The sequence below is a fragment of the Seriola aureovittata genome, chromosome 7 (assembly GCF_021018895.1).
Source record: "Seriola aureovittata isolate HTS-2021-v1 ecotype China chromosome 7, ASM2101889v1, whole genome shotgun sequence".
Classification (NCBI taxonomy): domain Eukaryota; kingdom Metazoa; phylum Chordata; class Actinopteri; order Carangiformes; family Carangidae; genus Seriola; species Seriola aureovittata.
In genome coordinates this window covers 16,192,810-16,215,721 of record NC_079370.1, presented here as the reverse complement: position 1 = coordinate 16,215,721, position 22,912 = coordinate 16,192,810, and the positions used below count along the sequence as shown (strand labels likewise).

General features: G+C 40.4%; 1 protein-coding gene across 4 annotated transcripts in view; it reads right to left on the bottom strand.

Moving 5' to 3' along the window:
- ptprub (protein tyrosine phosphatase receptor type Ub) overlaps positions 1-22,912 on the bottom strand; it is a 149,948-nt gene that overhangs the window by 87,963 nt on the left and 39,073 nt on the right. For all 4 annotated transcript variants that reach the window (XM_056380744.1, XM_056380745.1, XM_056380746.1 and 1 more), the window contains exon 2: positions 16,331-16,462. In XM_056380744.1, coding sequence (XP_056236719.1) covers positions 16,331-16,462 — 132 coding nt within the window. The remainder of the gene's footprint in view (positions 1-16,330; positions 16,463-22,912) is intronic.

The window sequence follows — 22,912 nt, the reverse complement described above, 5'->3', positions numbered from 1 at the left end:
TGACGTGCCATGACTGTCTGCTATACTATTTCATGCAGACACAGAGCTAATGTGGTAACTGTCAGAGAAGTGAGGCAGAGATTCGCACACATGCCATGACAACAGATTTGTATTTCCTCAAGGGTTTTGTACCATATGGTCACGTATCACTTTATTTCCACTCAATGCATAATAACCTACGACTATACACAGCCCGGGCAAACCCTCAGTTAAACTGCCCCTTATCACGATTTGACCACAGGTTCTGTTAGATTTTCAGCTCACATAGTGCGCTTACCATTGATCCCTCTGTTAAGTTCTGTTCGGCTTTAGCTCGACTTTGTAATCAAAAAATAGCACCAGTCCCAAAGTGGATGGCTTACTAATAACCCAAACAAAGTTTCTCAACCATCTGCTTGCTGGTGAGCGTTGCGTTTAAAGAGCCAGAGGTCTTGTGAGACCAAATGCCAAGCGCTCCCAGAACAAAGACAGCGGAGTGTACATTTCTGTACGGCACTGCGATCTGCCGAGCCTCTCAGGGCACAAGGTCTCCATGAGATGAAGCTGAGCACAGCCGCGGGGAACAGAGAGAGAGAGAGAGAGAGAGAGAAAAAAAAAGTAGGAGCCCAAAAAGCCAGCAGCATTAGAGACGAGCCTTTGAACTGAGGAGTGGGCTAAACCTTCACGCTTAAGACGTCAGACGGTGGATTTACAGCTGCACTGTAAACAACCAGGCCTGGGCTGTGCATGTGTCCATCCACTTGCACACATATACATTAATAATAACTGCTTCAGGATATTATTCTAACACAAGCTGTATAGACATATAGTCGCATATACACACACGCACAGACCGAGTAATTATACTGTATCAACACATGCGCTTATATGTTGCTGCTGATTTAAGCCTCGCCTTATTTGCCTCGTCTTTGAAGTGTTCTTCTGCTCCTCTTGGTAGTGTAAGCAGGTTCGACCCGCTAAAGCCCGTGGAAACAGGATTAGTCTAGCCCCACTTCCTAATTAATTGTCGGGATGTTTGGCTAATAAATCTTGGTTATCTGGTCCTCTAATCGTAGCAGGAGATAGCACGACTCTGACCCTGCCGCTGGAATTTTTAATAGTCTGTGCTTTTTGTAATCAAGCTCCGAGAAATGTGGAGGGAATATCTGCTTTATTTTGCTCCTCTCCTAATTCAATTAAAAAAGATAGGCCCAGTGCATTGTGGAAATTGTTGTGCATCGTTAGATTAGTCTCTAATTGGCTGGCTGTATTCTGCAGCAAGCTTGGCTGTGTGTGTTTGTTTAAGAACTTTTCTTGACACAGAGTAAGAGAGGACAGGATTATGAGGAGAGTCGGTAAAATGGCTAAAAAAAAAGAAAAAGAAAAAAGAAAAGTAAAGTGAGAGATTGCAGAGCACCCGAAGTTCAACAGTATGGATAGTTTCAGTACACAATTTAGGGTACTCTAGATGGAGTGTCTTGACATACTAGCAGACATTTCAGTTAAAAAAATAAAAAATAAAAAAATACACAGACGCCCTCACACCCAGAGGCGTACATGCCTACAGCAATGAGCACAGGCTGGGACAGCAGTAGCTGGTGTTCGGCTGCTCCTGCCCTGCCACAAACAGCTTGCCTCCCCAGGGAGTTGCTGCCGAGATCTTAGTCTAGCGCTGCGAGTGTGTTGCAGCATGACTGTGTGAGTGTAGACATTTATAATGCCCTAACTAGAGCTCAGGAAGAGAACTGCCATTTTATCTCATTCTCAATATCATGCTACAGCTGGCTGTGAAATAAAACTCAAAGACTTCGGCAGGGATGGAATATTCTGAAGAATAAAAGAGCAGCAGGGAGCAGAGAGTGAGCAAATGAGTGAGAGATAAGCTGGGGAAGAGCAGAGATGTAGGTGCAAACGCTCATCCATTTTCTACCGCTTATTCTCTAGTAGGGTCGCGGGGGGGCTGGAGCCTATCCAGCATCTTTTCGGGCGAGAGGCGGGGTACACCCTGGACAGGTCGCCAGTCCATCGCAGGGCAAACACATAGAGACAGACAACCATTCACACTCACAGCCAGACCTATGGTCAATTTAGAGTATCCGATTAGCCTAGTCCCCATTTTGCATGTCTTTGGACTGTGGGAGGAAGCCGGACGACCCAGAGAGAACCCACACTGGCACGGGGAGAAGATGCAAACTCCACACAGAAAGATCCCACGGCCGAGCCGGGACTCAAACCCGGAACCTTCTTGCTGTGAGGCGACAGCGCTAACCACTGCACCACCGTGCAGCTCTTTGAGGACTGCCTGAGAAATGGAAATGTGTGTGATAGAGCTGGGTTTTGCCACTGATTTCCCAAAATGATTAAATTTTAAGCCACAAGGTCCTGATTCGACGGGATTTCTGATTAGATTCAATATCAGTTCAGTTAGAGATATCTTCTTATATGAATGAGATTCTCATATAACTAATTCTACTGCTAAATTAGTGCCTTATTAAAAATATTAATGTTTATATTAAGAATGGACTCCAAAGCAGTTACACTGATGCACTTTAGCACCACCAACACTTTACACATCTCAAGAAATAATGGGTAGCTAGGTAATGTGCGTTGCTAATGTACCTCAGTGCACCAGCTATATCGTGTGCTAACAGGTACACACGACACACGTTAGCTTCTTCTTGCACATCTTGCATCTGACTTTGCTTTTGTCCAGCTCTTCTGTGTTTTTAAATCTGAAATGGAACCACACATCTGCCATGTTTTTGTCTCTCACGTGGCCAGATCTCGTTGAGTGAGAAGGATGGTCATATGAGGCTAACAGGGTTACAGCTTCAAACATCCACAGGAAAAGGCCATAGACTGTAAAAAGGCATGTATTAAAAGATCAATCTAAGGATTTTATGAATCGATATCAGATTATTCAAATGAAGCTCTCAAAGAGGTCTCAAATAAATTTGGTTAAGGGATGTGTAAATCCTGCAGACGTCTGGGTGAGCGTTTTGCAGCCCGTGTGAGGGGAATCCAGCTGAGGACCACAGGCCGTCCCCGCCACCTCAAAAGGAACACATCAGAGGATGAGCAGAGCGGCGTGGCCTCCATGCAGAAATAATGTTCATGAGAAAAGGCTTTGAAATGCTATGTTTTCCCACAAGTTGGATTTTCAAATTCCCTGTTTTCTCTGCAATGAAAAACATTACAAGCAAAGCATATAAAAGAATATGAGTTTCCACTGAAGTTACGATTATGGCTTTTTCTATTGCTCCCTTTAGAGAGTGTGGCCCTTAGCAAGGTGACAAGGATGCAACCCACATAGCAGTGGGAGCTGGAAGTTCATAATTGTACTGTCACAATAAAACTGATGCAGAGCTTCCAGATTTCAGTTTATGGCATCGCCTCAAAACTCACATAAAGTGACAAGGAGGCAACGCAGCTGATTCTCCAAGCATGGCCGACTCATGTTTCCTTACATAAATCAGTTACTGTATATGCAAAATAGAACTCAGCATACTGTGTGCATGCATGATGGTGCGCTTCCGAGTGCCTGTGCCAAAGCTCATTCGCACATGTGTTGCGCTTGTGTGGAGACAAATTACAGCGCGTGCCATCGTCCTCGCTCCCATCGTCTGATATTAGTATCTGAGCAAATGCTGTCAGACAGCTCCTTGTGGAGAACCCCCAGCAGTCATTAGCTGTAACAACCTGGGAGTGTTCCTCGGAGGGACAAGCTCTTCACTGCGATTACAAACAACTCAGAGAGAGCGGGGACCATGATGCCACAATCGAGCTACCTCGCCAGCGTCTCTGATGTTCTTTGTTATGCTGGAAATATTCTGGGTTTTAGGGTTTTTTTGTTTTTTTTTCCCAAAACAATTGAGAGGCTTCAAGCTGCGGCCAGCACAAGCCACATTTTGATCATGGTCACAAAAGACAGCCGCAGTTTTATGCCATTCACACTCTATAATTGCAGTCCATATTTCTGAAGGTAGGAGGTACTGAACAGATTTGATGGAGGCAGTAAAAACAGTAATGACTGGGACTGTGAAAGAGGAATCGAATGTAGTAATCCTACAGATGCCATAAAAGCACACACGGCACTTCTCAAAACGAATATCTCTCATTTCAGATGCTGCTGTAACCTCTATTCTCTTTATTCCCAAACTCTCCATCTGGCCTGACATTTACAGTGGGAGCAGAAAAAAAAAACCTTCTATCTCCAGCGCGTCCACCGTTAGAGGGGCTCGTTTGTTTCTCACGCATATAATCTTCTCAGACATATTATCATCCTCCTCTCTGCAACGACAGTGAAGGATCCCCATGTAAGCCAAGCCTTCCTCTTCTAATCCTCCTGTTCCGCGTTTGGAGGAGAGGATGAAGATGAAAAGTAGGTTGTACATCTCAAGAATAGCCTGTCAAAATGTGTCATAACATGAATGATTGAATTATCGCAAAAATTAAGGCAATTTTCTTTTCTTTTCAGTTAAGTGAAAGATCAATATCACTATTTGAAAAAAAAAAAAAAAAAGTATAAGCTGTGACTTACAGGGGGGTTTGAGAAATTGGTCTGTTTATCAACTTCGCTATGTGATGAAACTGATCCCCAAAATCTGGAACCATGTTTGAAACCAAGTTTCCATGGTTGATTTTTATTCGCTCCATTGTCTTCAGTTAGCACATTACATACAGTGATCAAATAGAGCTAGCATGAGCCAAAGACAGAAGCTGTATCATTTGGGAATAAAATGTTGTTTAACACATTTTACAAACTAAAGAACCATTAAGTTACTTAATACTTGCAGCCAAGTATTAGGAAGGGAACCAACCCAATTTTTTCCCTCCCAAAACGAATTCTGATACCTCAACTCAGGGTATCTGCCAAAACAAGAGAACCAGTCTGATACCAGTGTTTTCTCAAATTTAAAATCTGTGCACCAGGCTGTGTGGATTCGCTTGTTATAAGATTAAGTAACATGTGGCTCAATGAGGATCAATGTGGAATTAAAAACGGAGTCAGTCTTGAATAAATGTGATAGATACAAGAAATTAAAGAATCTAAATTTGCTAACAACCAAACTACAAAGGCTGACACTGATCGCGCAAACACAAATATTCAAACATTTGCTCTTTTTTCAGCTTTTATCACAAAATCCATTAAGTCCTTTAGCATGTCATCTCATATTATTCCCTCTTTCAACTATGAAAGCAAGAAGTCAACCATCAAAATACTCATAAAAGCAGTGTACGGGGTAGGATCATATATTATCTATCTTATTTAAGAACAATGATGTTTTAAACTAAAAAAATATACATATTTAAATTTAAATAGTCACCGACTTCACTGCAGCTAATTTATCTTTGTTTTTAGATAACCGTGGTGTCCCATCTTCATCCAAGCCCTTCACACAGTAATAACTCATTTGAAAGGCAATAAGCTTTTCATATGTGTTAATGGAGAATAATAAAGTTTGGTGAAGCTTGAGGAGCTAATTATCGACAGTCTGGTTAAAAGCACAGAGACGGACAGCATACTAAACAGTCTAGCACAAAAGAGAGTGCAGTCATTTTGCCACTTGTTGTTTTTAGATAATACCTAAAATATCACTGGTCTTAGTCTCACACCTTAAATCAATTCCCACATATTTCTCGCTTCTCTCGTCATCAGATATTAAGAATAGTAAGAAGGAACATTACGGATGGCAGGAATATGAAAAAGGAGATGCCAGATTAGGTGAGACTATTTATATCCAGGCAGCCCAAGCTGATCCGCGAAGAGACAGGCAACAAATGCAAGGCGAGCTGTGGACTCCTGAGACCTGATATAATATATTACTTATTGTGTATAATTCAAATAGCCATCCATCTCCAGTTAGTCATTCTGCTTGCATCAGGCCTTTCACATTCATTATCATATCAGTTAACACGATTTAATGCAAATGGTTCCACCCAGAAGCGGTGCCTACATATCAATTACTGACAGAGTGTTGTGCACGACAAGAGTTATTATAGTAACACTGCTGAATTAATTGCACCTGAGAGGAAGTATGTGAATGAGAATGGCAGGGAAGGATGAGACATAAAGAGGGAACATGAGGAAGAAGAATAAAAAATGCTTTGTCTCTACTTCTTTATTCTGTGAAGGACCCTCTTGGCACTTCATGAGCCCCCAACCAGATGCCGACTCAAGAGGATCCTACATCTCAAATCAATGTTATTCCAACAAATGGAGATGAAATAACCTATACTCAGAACCCCTCCTGGCAACTGGATTGCCACCCACTAAGTCCACGGACAAAATACACTGAAATCATTAAGTCTCACAGCGGAGGATCAATGGCTGCATACAAATTCTGCTCATGTCATTTGCAGGGATGTTTATCTCCGCCGTTATCTAGCACTATTCACCCCGATTATGGTGAGGATACTTCAAGCATGTACAGCAGGTTCAGTCCTAAATGATGCATCTATCACCTACTGAGCCAAAGTGCCAACTGATATAAATATGGAACAGATACTTTTTAGTGGATTTAAAAGTGAAATGATATGTTTTAAAACAAAGCCTTATAAATATTTGTGTAGGTCACACATAATTGATGCTGTATGGTTATGAATTTTAAAATGTGAGGGTGCATGGTTAAGTAGATGATTTGTTAGTGCTGCAACGCAGGAGGAATTGTTTTACACATCCTTCAAGGCACAAACCAGTTTTCCCAGTGGAACCTCTAAAGTATTAACTTGGGTCCCCGAGGGACACGGGGCACTACATTTGTAAACAGATGGTGGTGGCTTCACACTCCCACAGGAGATCACTGCAGCATTTTATTTCCCCAATAGAAAAGCAGTCAACCTCACAATGTACATAAAGCATACACTGGAGAATAATGCCATTCAAATAGCACATCAGCAAGTTGGCAACAACAAGTGCAACATTCTGATCATGTAGCAAAATGAGTTTAGTGTTGTTCCTGTGTCCAGAATTTTAATACGCCAAGATGACTCAAGTTTTCAACTTACTTTTTTCATTAGGGAGCTGCTGCACTTTGACATAGGTTACATTAACATTAGCAGTGCTCTAAGCAGAATTCGCTGAGGAGAGCCACAGTCATCTCAATCTGCTGATAAAGCTTCTGCTGTGTACCGGGTAGGCAGTCTGTTGCCTTCTTTGCAGCTGATATGCTCTGCTCTCCCTCCCCGTGCCTTTTTCTTTCTGTTTTCCTCTTCTGCACCATAAGGATGTTTCCATTTTGTCGATGCCAACATGTAAAGCCAGGTATGTGCACCAAACCAGTCCTGAAGCATCATTACTGAGACACCTCTGCAAATCAGCTCTATCACATTCTTAATCAGGATGGAGGCTCCACCGAATCAGTGCTGATGATAAGCTGATTAGAGACATTGATGATTATGATTATTACCTGTATGTGATTATGTATAATTGTACAATACACAACTTTATCTATTATGTTTAACAGCATATCAACCTTCTAAAAATAAAATCAATGTTGGACAATTCTACAAAATCAATAATTATGTTAAAAAAAACCTTTTTTTGTTGTTGTTATCAATGAATCTGAAAGAAAAAAAGCCCTGGCAGCTGTCTATTCTGCTTTGTATAAGGCTTAACACGGTGAGTAATGTACTAAGTTTAGTTTCTTAACACTTTATTTCACTGATAAGCTCCCTGTGGCTCACCCTTAACTACAGAGCTGCCTGCAAAAGAAGTGCAGTTTAAAACTGATGAAACTGAAACACATTACAATGATCCAACAACAATCAATTCCCAAACATAACATAACAACCAAAATCTGACCAACAGTTGATTACATTGCTTTATCTTTTATTTTAAATTATTTAATTTGAGCAGAAACCAGCAGTGATATCGATCTAGTGGCCGCTGAGTAACTCAAGTATTATTCTCCACCTGAAAACCTTATACCCACAGGCTGGAATGCATCAAGCACACAGGGGAAGATACTACATGGTCAAGGACTGATGAAGTTTGGGGGGAAAATGTTTGTGGTATAAAGTTTTTCCAGTTTTTCTTAACTCTTTTGCTTTGAGCAAAAATGAGCCGTGAAAGCTGTCAAGTTTGAACATTTTTAAATTAATGATTCTATCAAAGTAGCAAATGTGCATACATCTTGTTCTGACATCTCACCTGCCTGCGTTCAAGCAGTCCCAAAAGATCTGAGACGATTCTCCCTCTATTAAAACTGACACAGCCCAGAACGGTCCATGACTTGAGTTTCTGTGGATGGGAATTCAAAACTTTTATACTTTCCGGCATATTTTTTCTCCCCTTTTCTAATTCTTGTGTATTGAGAAAGCTAAACGCAGGCCTTTACACAAAGAGAATTTTAAGAAATACTTCTGTTCTGGTTTCAAACGACGTGCCAAGGCCCTCGAGTCTGTGATCTGTGAACATTCAGAGAGAGCTGGAGCAAAGTGTGGGCACAGAGGAGTCGAGGAGAGCACAGAGGCTGGGAAATATCCAAATGCGAATACTAAAACTATCCATAACAGGCACGCATACAAAGTTTATTCCAATCTCCAGATCACCAAACAGGGAATGTGTGATTAGCAGAAAAGAAGAGGATATCAGAGGAAGAAAGAAAACTTCAAATATTTAAAGAACATGTTCAAAGCTAGCGGGCAGGAGTAGAATTGTCTCATAAGTTAATTCAAGTGTCCACATTTGATTCACAAAGACGCTTTAACTCTGTTCATCTTTTGCTTACTAAGAACACAGGGCCTTAGTTGGATTAAGTGATGTAAAATCCTGGACAGTTTGGCAAGCATCCATGTGAGTTAAACTCTGAGCTATGCGTTTTCACTTTGCAGATCAAGACAAGCTCTACACACATTAGACACTGTTAGATATATTTATTTATTTATTAATAGTCTGTAGTGGTGACGGTTAAGAAGTGAACATACCCTGATATTGTGATTGGATCTCCTGCACACATCTAAATGGAGTTTGTCTCTTACTATTTGCAATATTTAGTATTTTTATGCATGTGTGTTTGAACATTGCATAAAACAATTTGTCATCTTGTTTAAGTTGACCAACATACTGTGTAGCCAGTCGGTCGACATGGAAATGTCGATCTGTCGCTCGGTTGGGTCAACACTTTGGTCCAGACTGAAATATAAACAAAAATTTGGTGCAAACATTCATGGTCCAAAGACAATGAACCTTCACGACTTTGGTGATCCTGACTGTCCAGTTCTTTGGTTTATGAACAAAACTAATTACATTCCCATCGATGCCATTAGTCATTTAGCTAATCTTGTTAACATGGTCAGCATATACCTGCATATCATTGTCATTATCATTATCAAATGCATTGTCAATGTGAGCTTGTTAGCATGCAGACATTACCATTTAGCTCAAAGCACCACTGTGTCTAAGGCTATAGACTGTCTTACTCCATTATGTCCAAAGGGTTCCACAAAGGTCTAATAAAACTAAGGGCTGTGACATTTCCAGAGGAGAATGTAATGGTTCAAATGACATACATTATTTTCTTTATATTGCAGTTGTTAAGTTTTTCCCCAACAGGAAACAAGAGAAAAGCTACACTACCTATATGCTAATGCTATAGCACCTCCAGTTCACCTTGCTTCACTAATCATTTCACGACAAACTGTGTTGAAATCTTTTAAAGAGCAAAATAAACAGTATAGCAGCCATATTAAATCTCTGGACACCCAAGCCTTACGAAGGGCCAATTATGTATGAACCTAATCCAAAATTCCCAATTTATACTGCAAAGATGCTGCGGCTTCATTGCAGGTGTCACCCACATGGTTTTTCATGAGCTGAACCATTATGCTTCAAGTGACCTGCCACTTCATCTCACCTGAGTTAAGTCTATTTGGCTATGATCCTGAGTGTGCTTCCTGAGCTTCAATTATGTTGTTAAACCGGCAACCTTAAACATAAAAGCCCTCTATCTGTCCCTCTAAAGCGACACTAATTAGACGCAAACTACAGCCAAAAGGGAGCTGCATTACCATACCTACCTATCACCTGGGTGCCTGTGAGTGGATGAGTAAAAAACACAGAACAAAAGAATCAGTTGCAGTATATTCCAGTTAGACTGCAAGCTTCCGCATTTGGCACAATCATTCCTCTTTACCTTGTTGAAAAGGCATAAAGGGAACCGACACTCGCTTCATTGAATAACAATGCAATTAATTTTGTTATATTTTAAAAGCTTCTGTGTAGTGACAGGCATTTTTGAGATACTTAAAATGGACACTGAGATGTCAGACATTTATATAGCACATCGGTGATCAATAAATATGAGCTTCTTTGCCTCGAGGTAATGAGTCGTAAGCCATTATCCCTGTGGGCCAGTGGTGTCCAGTCCTCGGCCATGGAAGACTCTGCAGGCTTTCATTCCCACCAAATATTACAGCTGCTGACTTCACTAATTAGTTCCTCCCTCTCTGACTGAAGGTTTGTTAATTAGTGAAATCAGATGGTGGAACGTTTGGCTGAAACGAAACCCTTCAGACTCTTCAACAGAGCATGGCCAGACACAACACTCTTCAAGGGAACAATTGTCCTCTGTAACCCAAGCTAAATGACAAATATAGCTCTCTGCAAGACGATGTTCCCCAGAAATAAACAACAGACCACTTTATCTCATCTCTAATTCCATTCATCATCGCACATTTTTAGCCTTGAAGCCGAGCTTTCTCGTAAAGCTTATGCACTGCTTAAGCCATTACATGACTTTTTATGAAGATTTACTCAACCATGAATTCAAGCCCCATATATTTGCTCACCCTTTCAGGTCCTCAGTCTTTTTTACCCCAAAATATTAACAAGAAAAAAGTACTTCACCACTGGAAAGAAAAACTGCTCTTTCTCTGAATAGGTGAAGACAGCTCAAGCTTTCTGAAAACGAGGTACAGCAGCTTTTGTCATATGAAACAGAAATGAGGTAGGGCTGAATAATTAATCATTTTAATATTGAAAGTGCAGTTTGAAAGAGTGAAATTTTAAAATCACAAGAGCCAGACAATTTTAATTCTAACTTATTATATACCAGTTCCTCAAAATGCCGTAGCAAGTAAAAGTTTTAAGCCAGTAGGTGTTGAATTCACTGGTTATATCATCAGCTGTTGCCAGTTCCTTTATTCAGCTGTAGCTGATTGACGTTAATTCTGCGAGTTCACTTTTGCCTGGTTCAAATGCTTTCTGAGTTCTGTTGTCTGTTCATTTTGGTCAACCTAGGCAGTTGTTGAGTGGAAATGACAGACAGGGCAAACAGACCTGAACTGATCTCTCAGTTAGTTAAATATTATTGTGTCATGTCAAGCCTATTTCTAAAGCAATATCTCATCACAAGTCCTCCAACCTAAACAACTAGCTATATAGGTAATTTGTCCCTGTCCAACCCACAGGAGCATCTCCTGAATTAGCACCCCATTACAGTGGCAGGAGATATGCCACAGAACTTTTTCAAATCACAGCTGAAAAATAAATAATTAAACCTTTTATGTTGTGTCAATGCTACAGTACATTTTTTGGTAGGCTCTGGCACAAAAACAACTTGGTCAGGTTTAAGAAAAGACTGTTTAAAACAAGTACTTTGTTAAGGACTTTGGTAATAGACACACAGTTAAAGCTATGGGATGGTCACGGTTATAAGAAAAAATGCTGATGGAAAAGAAATCAGATGGAAACAGGAAACAAACAGCAGTCAACAACAGTTGACCTATCCATCCTCCCCGACCTCTTCCCTACACAGAGTTTGTCGCTGTATACCGTTGTATAACAGCTTTGTTACTTGAACATAAACATGTCGTTTTGGGACATCCAAACTGATGCTGTCTCACACGGCCGCTAGATATTGGTTCATAATAAAACTCAACTATGGGTCATAATAAGCAGCTTGCGCAAACAACCTATGGGGTCAACCATGCAAGTTTTTAGGCACAAGCTGATTTCTCTCCTACTGACCATTATAAGAACCCACACTGAAAACTAAACAGCAACTACACTATTCATGAATACGTATGAATACATAATTATATCTCTATATATTTATGCAGAGACAAGATATGTGATTGTATTTGGTAAAGAAATCAAACATAATTTAAATCAAAATTGCAATATTGGTCAAAACAAATGGCAATTCGCTCTTTTCCTCAAATAATTTGCATACAATTAAAATATGACATATAGACAGACTGTACCATACTACATTGTATGACAACCAACTTAGCAATTCAATGTAATTATGTTGTTTAATACAACAAGAAACAGACTTAAATTGCACTCAACTAAAATACCTACAGTATTAAGAACCATTTTCTCAAACAGGAAAATTATAAGCCATACAGTATATTATCTCTCCAAAAATGCAGTTATAACAGCAAAACTAACTTGATTTTGAAACTTAGAATAAATGGAAACCTTTTAAATGGGATGATATTGACTGTATATATATGGTAAATGCAGACTGCCGGAAGGTAAAGGTGGAGAAGGCCAGTGTAATAGAGTATTAAACCAGTGAGGATGGCTGGTCAGCTCAGATAACAACACCCCTCCTACAGCAGATGTATCTGTCTCCTCGCTCTGCTTCATCCTTTCACAGACGCAGATGAATCTCAGGTCACTGTCAATGACACACACACACACACTAATGTGCAGCTGATCTATGGTGTGCGGCTGAGGCCAGGCAGGGGTGAGAGGTGACAGATAGTAAAGGCCACAAGATATGACATTGTCCTCCATAGCCGACTGGTAGAGGATGCTGGAGATACGGATGGAGGATTGTCTGTGTGTTTTATTGTATGAATTAGCTCTGTTAAGGTCATTACATTGAGCCTGCTGCTACAGTATGTGCCGATTGACCAGGCTCTGACCCCATGACAATGTTGAAAACCATGCTTTATGTAAGTTTTAACCTTTCTTGGATCCGAGGTCCCACCCAACATTATAGTCCATTCAGAATGTCTGTGGGTATTTATGTAAGGATCTTTTGTGCTAGTAGCTAATGAAAACGGCCAGTCAATTTACTCCATAGCACGTTGCAGTGTGATGTACAAATACACACATGGAGTTAGATTGTCGTCTGTTGCAGGACCTATCTTTAAAGTAACCTTCACTGTATGTGTGCTACTGGACAGCACAGCAGACACTAACAAAAAAATACAGGGAGAGAGGGATTTGCAGAATTAGCATGCAACACATGGTAAGAAAAAAGAAGCAGTAGCATATTTCAACACTATTTCAGTACTGTCAGAGAATTTCTGTATGACTCAGCTGGAAACTAAAGCCCCAATTTCTGAACATCCAAGAGACACTGTTTGAGCGGTTGCTGAGGTGGAAAACTGAGTGAGGATTTTGTTCTCAGTGACACTTGAACAAGAACAAACACCTAGCAGAACAGAGGGTTGAATTGGGAACTTTCTGTCTCAAATATCCAATTTAAAGGACAAATCCATCCTTAGATAGATTATCAGGTTTTGATATTCAAGGGGGTTTTGGAATTATATAAGCTAATATATTTTTTCAGTGTAGCCACTGAATCTAACTTCAGTTTCAGTGCTTCCCAACCCGCCGCTGCAAAATCATTACTGCTGCTGCAGTGTCATGAATTCGCAATTACACAACACAGCAGAGGGCTTTTAATTTGAAACTGGGGACAGGTGGTGACACCCAACTGAGGTGACAGGGAGTGAGAGAAAGAAGAGAACATAGAATAGAGAGAAATGTAGATTTAACCTGCTAACATTAAGTTAGATAGATTTTTATGACCTACTGATATTAACTCCGACCGCCGCATATGACACATTCACACCACCGAGATACAAACAAAACCCTTCAGAGTCTGACTGGTCGTTGAGCATACAGGGATAAATCCAGCCCAGTCAATCTCTTTACCAGTCCTCTCTGTGCGCCTATCAATCAGGGTGCCCATGACAGTATGGTGCGTACCTGTTCCAGATTGGGCGCTTAATTCACCAACCCAACCCCAAGGTGTCTAAGAGCTGAAAAGATTCTGCTTTCAACCTTCATTCTAGCTTTACTGTAAATATCTGTGTATCATGTCTCCCATATGTTTTACCTGCTGGCCATAAGAATAAAAAAATGAAAACACCCAAAAATGTGAACAGAGAAAGCAAGATACTTTGCAATTACCTGTTTTTTAACCATGTTTAATGTATTTTCCCCTTAAGCTGAGCCTGATACACTATAATGGCTTTTGCAGCAGACTCACAACTTTTGAAGCTAATAAATCTGACTCTCAGAAAACAAGGTACACTTGACATGCAGACCCATTCTTCCTCACAAGGTCATCATCCTGCAAGCCCGACTTGTTCATTAAAACAGCAAGAGGACTGAAGATGATCAATAGCAACCAGACGTCTCCAATCTAATTCAAAATAAAGGAGAATGTGATAAAAATGGGCCATTCTTATTAAGATCTCACCACATTTTATCATCTTTTTTTTTCAAGGACGATTTTCTCTTTCATGGGAACGGTAGTCTCTAATTTCTCCTGGGAGCCACAAGCTGCTGCTATCTCAGCTGTGTTTACTAATCTTCCCTCGACACCAATTTCTCAGCCCCACAAAGTTAATACTGGCCCAATGTAAATAGCCTTATCTCATAAACTCTTGTTATCCCCCCACCATGGCTGCCCAATGTGATACATGGTTAGAAGTCAACACAGGGGGATTAAGTCAGAGAGAAGGAGAAAAAAGAAAAGGAAAAACATTTCCTGTGCCAGTATCTACAGTAAGGTTATCCACCTTAAATAACACAGTGAGAATGTCATGGTGCACTTCAGGAAAGAACACTCCTGTCACTATACAATGACACCAATCAGGCGAAGAACATGAGTAACACATTGCTTATAGTGTGGGGCTGAAGGATGAGTGGATAATAAATTAAACTGAATTCGTCTCCTGGTTCTCAGAACTGATCGATCAAGAGTTGATGCTCAGAGCCTCTCATGTGTCTCGTCATGAGCACATTACAGTACCTGCCTCATTCCACCTGTGCAAGTTTTCACTGTAAGCTCTGGATCGCTGTAAATGCCATGGCACTACGTTTTAATTAAACCCAAAGGGAAAACTATTAATTATCTCATCGCCTGCCATGAATTGGCTGTTGGTTACATGCAGATTCTCACTTGAATGCTGATGATGTGGAGGTGAATTAAGTGCAGTTTAAGAGTTAAGGACTAAATTTCAGATTTATAAAATTCTGAATTCTTTTTGGATAGATGCCAAAAGAGAAGGAATTTTAGTGATATGAATCAGCTTTTAAAAATAACAGTATTTACTCCTGCAGGAAATTTATGAAATTCTTTTGAAAGGCTACTTGAGTCAAAATGTTCAAAAATGATGGAGTATTCCCTGTAGCCTACAATTATTTCTTCTTAAATGATCTACAGTATCTGACTGTGTCCTATCTTGTCATTTTTACGTCTGTTCCTCTTAGCTTATCTGTCTTTATATCTGCCACTGATCTGTCTCTTCTGCTATCAAATGATGTCAGTTCTTTCTTTCAAGCTTTTGAAATTGCTGCAGCTATTGAACATGCAAGTTCTCGCTCTCTCCCTCTCATGTACAATGAACAGTTAAATGCATGTTTTTGTCATAAATCTCATTAACATATCATAGATTGATTGAGTGGTTAAAGGGAGGTCAGCGCCTTAATCATATTGCAAGTTTCCACAGTAGAAGTAGCTCAGCAGAGAACCCACTGCTGCCACCGATATTTCTGCTGAGAAGCTGAAACAGCACTCTTCTCTTTGTCAGATCCCTGTAGGTATTTGTTAATGCAGAGATGGAGGAGCGCCTTATAAACTATGCATGCCATCTCCCTCTGGCAACCACAAGTAGAGAGGATGATGGCAGGAAAATGCTGGTTTCCATTAGTCCTGTGAGGCTGGTTAACATAAAATTATCCTTGGGGTTAGCGGGAAGCAGACAAAACTGGGGTGAGTGGTTCATTAGAGCTGATGCATAATGGACGCTGGACATCTATGAGGGCTGATTTCAACAGTCACATTCTCCTGATATTTCTGTCACATTGATACAAACAAAAGTACCATTTCTTTCCCCGGGCTTGAGAATAATTTACAAAAGAAACGGAAGCACACACCAAATGCTGATATACCCAAAAAAATAGCTTCTGGTCTCGTGCCCCATGATTTCTCATTTGATGTGTTTCAGTGTAAGATTTGTAGTGAGCCAATCTCCTGGTCAGCTCTGTGTAATCAAAGATCTGCATGCCAACAGACGTCTCACAACACAAAATGGCTGCAGTCTGAAATGGCAATCAAGTACAAGCTATAGCACTGTAGGAGAAAGGACCACTCACCCCGCAGGAGGTCAGAGCTGGCATAAGGTGAGTTGTACGTCCGAAACAACAGCCAGTCAAAGTCATCCTCCTCCCCCTGGGTGAAGACACACAGATTGGGGTCTGAATCCTCTTCAAACGTGCAGCCAGCAGCTGGAAAAAAAAAGGAAAACATTTAAACAATGGCCATCACTGAAGGACACAACATTTATGGTTATAGAGATCAGTTTTAAGAAAATAGATTTAAAATCACAGATGACTTTTATTAATGCTAAATGTGTCATTCTATTTTTTATTTTCATGCCAAATATTCAAATTTTCTCAAACCACCAGTCCAAAACTCAGAGATATTCAGGTATCATAGTAAACTAGCAAATACTTCCATTTGGGAAGCTGGAACCAGAGCATGCTGGATGTTTTGCTTACAAAATGATCTAACATTAATTATTAATTAATTATCTAAATTATCTTTCTCTTTCTGTAGTATACCAGAGCCTTAGTCTTGTGCTGATTTCTGTGTTACAAGATAATGTGGGGTTTATTTTTTAGATTTCGCTCTAAATCTATTCCTATTATGGAAAATGTGAGAAAATACAACCATAACTTCTTGTTCCCACATTTAATGTCCATTTGAACCCCAAACCAATCTCAGCAGTCAGCCACAATGAAAAGTACAATGCAGCCACACTAACCACCTCTCTACCCTTTAAGGCCAAAGCACTGACCTGTGTTTGCTGTTGATGTGAACATGTCCACACAACTGAACTATGCACCGCTGCTCTAAACCACAGCTCTGATGCTGCTCAGCCTCAGTATGAACTGCACAAGGGTTACTGTAATAATCTCAATGTTATGGATAAATAATAGTAACCCGTAAGCAAACTTTGACAGCAACTTCCTCTCAAATAAATATTCCACTCTTTGCAATTGCAAAGATGCTTTAACGTGAATGTAAAACATGAGTTGAAAATTTCAAAAGGTGACCAAAAAGACTGTCTGCACCAACCACCACCTTGAAACTCCAGTATATATACAACATTGGAAAAGCAACAATTTTAACATGTAGAATTACACAAATATGAAGCTTTTAGTAGTGTCAGCAGTGATCAGATTTTAACAGTCCTCGAGTCCATCAGCCTGGTTTGACTGGTCGAATGCGGGCTGAACACCATTTCATTTTCTCGTGTCATACACAGGGGTATGTGTGTTAAAACAGTACAAAATGAAACATGTTCACACGTGCACAAATTCTCTCAAACCAACAAAAAAAAATCAAGCAACGAGCAATAATTACTTGAGACTCGCACAAAAGAACACAAGCCCTGGCAAAAGCAATAATTGCCCCTGTATCTGAGGAGAATTACCCCTCCCATAAAACATTCACAAACAAGACTACATATTCCAAAGCCCATTCACAAAGGCATATACAAATAGTAATAACATTTGGAGAGAGCGGGCACCCTGGGGAATCTAGTGATTATCATAATACCTCACAACCTGCTATTCCATGTGCCAAAAAGCTAATTTTTTCAAATTATATTTAATAGCTATGGCTTTAATGGCCCTTGGGTCCTGAATAATGTGCTTCAGTCATTGCTCTCTGCATCTGTTGCCATATTTCACATTAGTCCATCGGTGTGAGAATTACAGTCTAACAGTGGGCAGTTTGAACAACCCAGTCATAAGACTAGATCCTGTGTCAGTTATAATTGGAGCTGGACAGCATGAGACACGACATGCTAATGACAGGAATAACCATGAGCAGGTCCTGAAGGTGACCCCTGTGGTCTACAGCTTTATTGCTGCTCATTCTTTTCTCTAATCTCCCATTAAACCAATGGTCTCAATATGACAGGCTGCAGACAAAAACGCAGGCGGCTTCACGGTATAGGGAGGATTCATAGTTCTCATTTTTACTACCAATGTATCAGATATCCACAGCTTGCAGTCATTAAAGGTTATTGTGATTGTTATGTTACAGGCCAAATTAAATGGAGGACAAAAGCAAGATTCTTTCATGGGGTTGAGTATTGTTTGAAATGTTTTTATATCCACGCCAATACAATATCTGGGTTTTGGTACCGAACCAAAACGATCCTTTTTCACACGTACATCAGTTTGAGAAACATGAGAAAGATAATTAAACAAAACAGTTATCTCAGTGAAGATATTTGCACTTCCAAATGTCTAAGATGCTAGTGATTTGCAAATTGTCACTTTGTCATGAAAAGAAGAATATCCCACACACTGCTACTTCTGATAGAGGTTTAAAGAAACCAAAACTTATGTAGATCAATAAATCCTGATATTAAGCAAGATCAGTGTGCAGGTTATTCTTCTGTTTAGAACAAAACTAATAAAATACATAAAGTTTTACCGATCTTTTGGTGCTAGATATTGTCTTAAAACAAGTGGCTGAAACTTCTGTAAATAAAATACAGTTTAAAATGATTTCGGTCAATAAATATGTGATTTAAAAAACAAGATAAAAGGTGCCCTGGTGGGCTAAAGTTTAAGGCCCTGACCATGAACCGAATCCTTCCCAATTTACGTCTGACTGGGCAGCTTTGCTGCAAGATGTTTCCTTTCTCTTTCTCCCCTCATTTCCTCTCATCCATCTACTGGCAACACTATACTTTCTTTAGAAAAAAAAAGCATTTAGAGCCAGCTAACAGCTCTGTGAGAATGTACTTTAGACACAGTGCGCTACATGCTAACAATGTTGACATACTAATAGGAGGTAAAGTTTACCATGGTCACAGGTGAGGAAAGGACATTAGCCTTACAAATATTTTTGTTGATAAACCAAGGTAATGAACGAAAGGAGGGTAAGCAATGAAATTTAAGTTTTGACCTGATCACGGCATTAGATAAAAAGTTATCACAATTCATCGTGAGGGGGGGCATGAACGTCATCAAAGTCATTAGTCTCAAAAAGTGGATTGACTTATCAGTCAACCAGTACTGCCATCTCTGCAGCCACACCACTGGCATGTAATAACAACTAACCCAGGCTAGCGATCTAACTTTCAATGCCAACTTTCAATATTGTTTCCCATGCTGGACGCTACAGGCACATTTCAGTTAGCAGTCTAGAACAGCAAGGTTCAACAGAACCTTATATCACAGAAAATGAGTTCCTGCTGTTTGGATTAAAAGGTTACAGTTGGGTCCAAAGTGTTGAACTTTCCTCTGATGGTGCATTCACTGCGGCACAAACACACTCAGAGTGGCTTTGCCCACGGCTAACCTATTACATTACTCTTGCACCTACCAGTGATTATACGGTACGATCAGAGTACATCTAGCATCACGTAAGCTCAGTCCATTGGGTGATAGTAGCAGCCAACCAGCAGGGGAGGGAGAGTGGGTTTCTCCCTCTAGGTTTGATTTATTGCCCCGTGCTGGGCTGTTACTGCACAGATCTGCTGCTGAGGCCAGGGGTTAATTGTCCCGCACTGGGGTCTATTTCTAATAGAACAGCCGGAGATATGGGACCTGACACATCCAAACGCTGGCACTATATTATTCCCTGCTGCTTCGGTAAATGAAGCCTACAGACTCCTCCCTATACAAAAGTCTCATCATGCAGAAGAAGGAAGCCGGGAATGTCATCTCCTCAGAACGCACCAAGAGACATCCAGCTCATCTATCATGACAAACATACTCCCCCCTCAGCTCCTGCTGGAGTGTGGGGGTGTCAGTGGCCATTTTTTACCTGAATAATTACAGCATAATTTAGTGCATTGACCAGTGCAATGTCAAGACACTGCCAAGATTTTGTGGCTGAGGTTCAGGCATGTTTCACAGTTTGTTCTGTTGTTCATGCTGTTGTTAGCTGATAGAAATCAATGTGCATTTTAAATATATAGCTCTCAATCTGTTCATTTAATAACAAGTTTCTTTTTTACTGTACATATAGTTACTTAAGATAACCACTATGTCCTTGGAGAAGCAATTTCTGCAGATGATAAAGAACAAATTAATGCAAATCATAGAGCCTGTATCATTAAAATGCTTGTCGGACTGCTAAGGCTTTCTCTTTTCATCACAATGTGTCTGATCTGCAGCACCAGTATAAAAGTAGGTCTACAGAAAGAGCATGTGGTGTCACTTTCTCGGGAGCAAAATGGTGGCACAGATTAATCTTCTTTTTTTTTTTTTGGTCTTTTTACAAACGAGCCTGGAAGCATTGGTTTCAAGGTTGCAATACCAACAGAAAACATGTTGAAACAGCTCTGAAGTGCCAAGTCCACCAGCCGAGGATGCAGCATTGCAGGAATACATGATGAGTGAACAAAATGGAGATGACGATGATGATGAGTACTGTGTCACTTTGTTTAGCAATAATCTAGGTGTTCACTGTGAGTTTAAACTTGATCTTGAGAGTGCGAACACACATTGCCCTATAAATAAATTAATACTTCACCTCTCTGACTTTTAGCAAACCAGAGTAACTTCAGATTTACACAGTGGCACTGATCAGCCATGTTCTGTCAGAGGATGGATGCAGTAGCTCCTCTTTGATTTCATAAGGAAATTAAAAAAAAAAAAAAAACAAGGTGGTAACTTGTTTACCAGACACTCCAATTTGCCGCCACCATCGTGGGGGTACATAAAAATATTGCTTAACTTTATGTGTGCAGTTAATCAACACAGTGAGTGTCTCTCTGCTCATATCAGTTGTTAGTGTCACATGTAGCCCTTCATATTAGGTTTGGTATGTCCTCATCTGTTTACTTGTATAATCCCCTGCCTTGCTATCTAATTAGAGTGTCAGTTATGCACAGTGAATAGTGTCAGAGTCTCTGTTTATCCCCTTTATTTGCATATGTTTTAAGCATAAGGAAGCTGGCCTAAGCTTATTTAAGGTGGTAGTACGCCAACAACTTTCCACTTGAATAAATCAAACCCAACAAAACAGGGAGAAGTTGACATCAAAGAAGTGGCTGAGCCCTACCCCATAGTATCACCAACAGTTAATGTGTTGATATTTTAAATGACGTGAAGACCACCTAAATGAGGTGTAGACAGCCATCAAAGCGTAATCTTAAAATGCACAAAATGCTTATATTTCAAAGCAAAAATATGATCCGTCATTAGATGCAGAAAGCCTCTGATCTGAAAATCTGCAGTTAACAGCAGAGTCCAACACCACAAAGCGGTACTTGTACAGATTGTAAATTGTAGTACTTGTTTGAGTACCAAATTGTCATATCAGCTACTCACAGAGGTAGTAAAAAAGTGTATGTGAGAACGCTGGTGTACATTAGCTCAAGTGATCTAATTCGGAGGAGGCACAGTATAGAAACTCTGGGAATTACAATGACAGCAGTACAATGGCGCAATGAACCACAGATATCTCTAGAAGAGATAGATGCAGAATATGGCAGGAAACCAACCGTATATGCAGTAGCAAATAAATGGAAGTAAACACAGATTGCCCCATAATCCACTTTCTGTCCACTGTAGAAAGTCTACACATTACTGAAGTAACCGTCTGATCGAATGTTGTCAGCTCGGTCCTTCATGGGCACCCTCAAATAAAGCAGCAGCATGATAAGTAAGCTGCTGTTTTATGTAGTGTTTTCTATCAACTCCAGCTTGATCAGCTGATTGGTAAGGACCTGTCCTGGCTGGCGGGCTTGCTCTCTCTCCGCTCTGCTGCAGCAGCACCTTTGCAGTGTTTTGTAGATGTTTTTTGTGATTTATTCATTTACGTCAATAAACTTTCATGCAGTAAACTTCTACTCGGCAAAGAAAGTGAGTAAGTGTTTCTGAAAATTTCAACCTTACAAATACAAGTTCAATGAAAAATAACTGCAGTTACCTTTTGTCTTCATTTCCTTGAAATTCCTAGGATTTTTGGCTACCAGTCAGTATTTGGCATTGTATATGAGAGTATCAGAGGAAAATAAAAAATCAGACAAAGTACAGAACCTAGAGTGATGAACACACACAGCTGGGTACTCGTGTGGCCTTGGAAAAAAAATCCTCCGGTCCTTATTGTGAGACTGATCAAACCTGACTGAAAACGCAGCCAATTTCAAGACACGGACCAAAACACATAAAACCCAGCCTCTAATTTATAATAAAAACAGTAAAGGCTGATGTGTGGGCTCCGAGAAACCATTCACAACGTTTGCTTTAATTTCAACTCCAAGCCTTTGCCCTTAATTATCTGGCAGTCAGAGTGGATAATGAACACCAGAACCTGTGAAGTCACCTGGGAAATGCAGCGTGATGATGAGGCACGGATGCTTGTCATATCATCGTCAACAAATGGGAACCGAACCATGTTGGGAAGGCAGCCCATACCTGAGAGCTCTTTCACGCCACGCAGAAAGCCGCATCTGAGTCTGGGGTGACTGAGTGTCTGACTGTTGGGGATCCAGGTGGGAATAGGTGAGTAATACTGGAGGCAGTTAGGAGGAGGAGAGTGCTTGATTTGCATTGCAGTGAGTGTGGCCCGATGCATCAGCAGGAGACAGGTATATTTATTCTCTACAGAGGCTCTCCTCCCCAGCACTCCCCTGGCTGCCTCTGAAAGCCATCCATCCCCACAGCTGAATACGCAATGAAATCATCTCTCTGCCTCCCCGG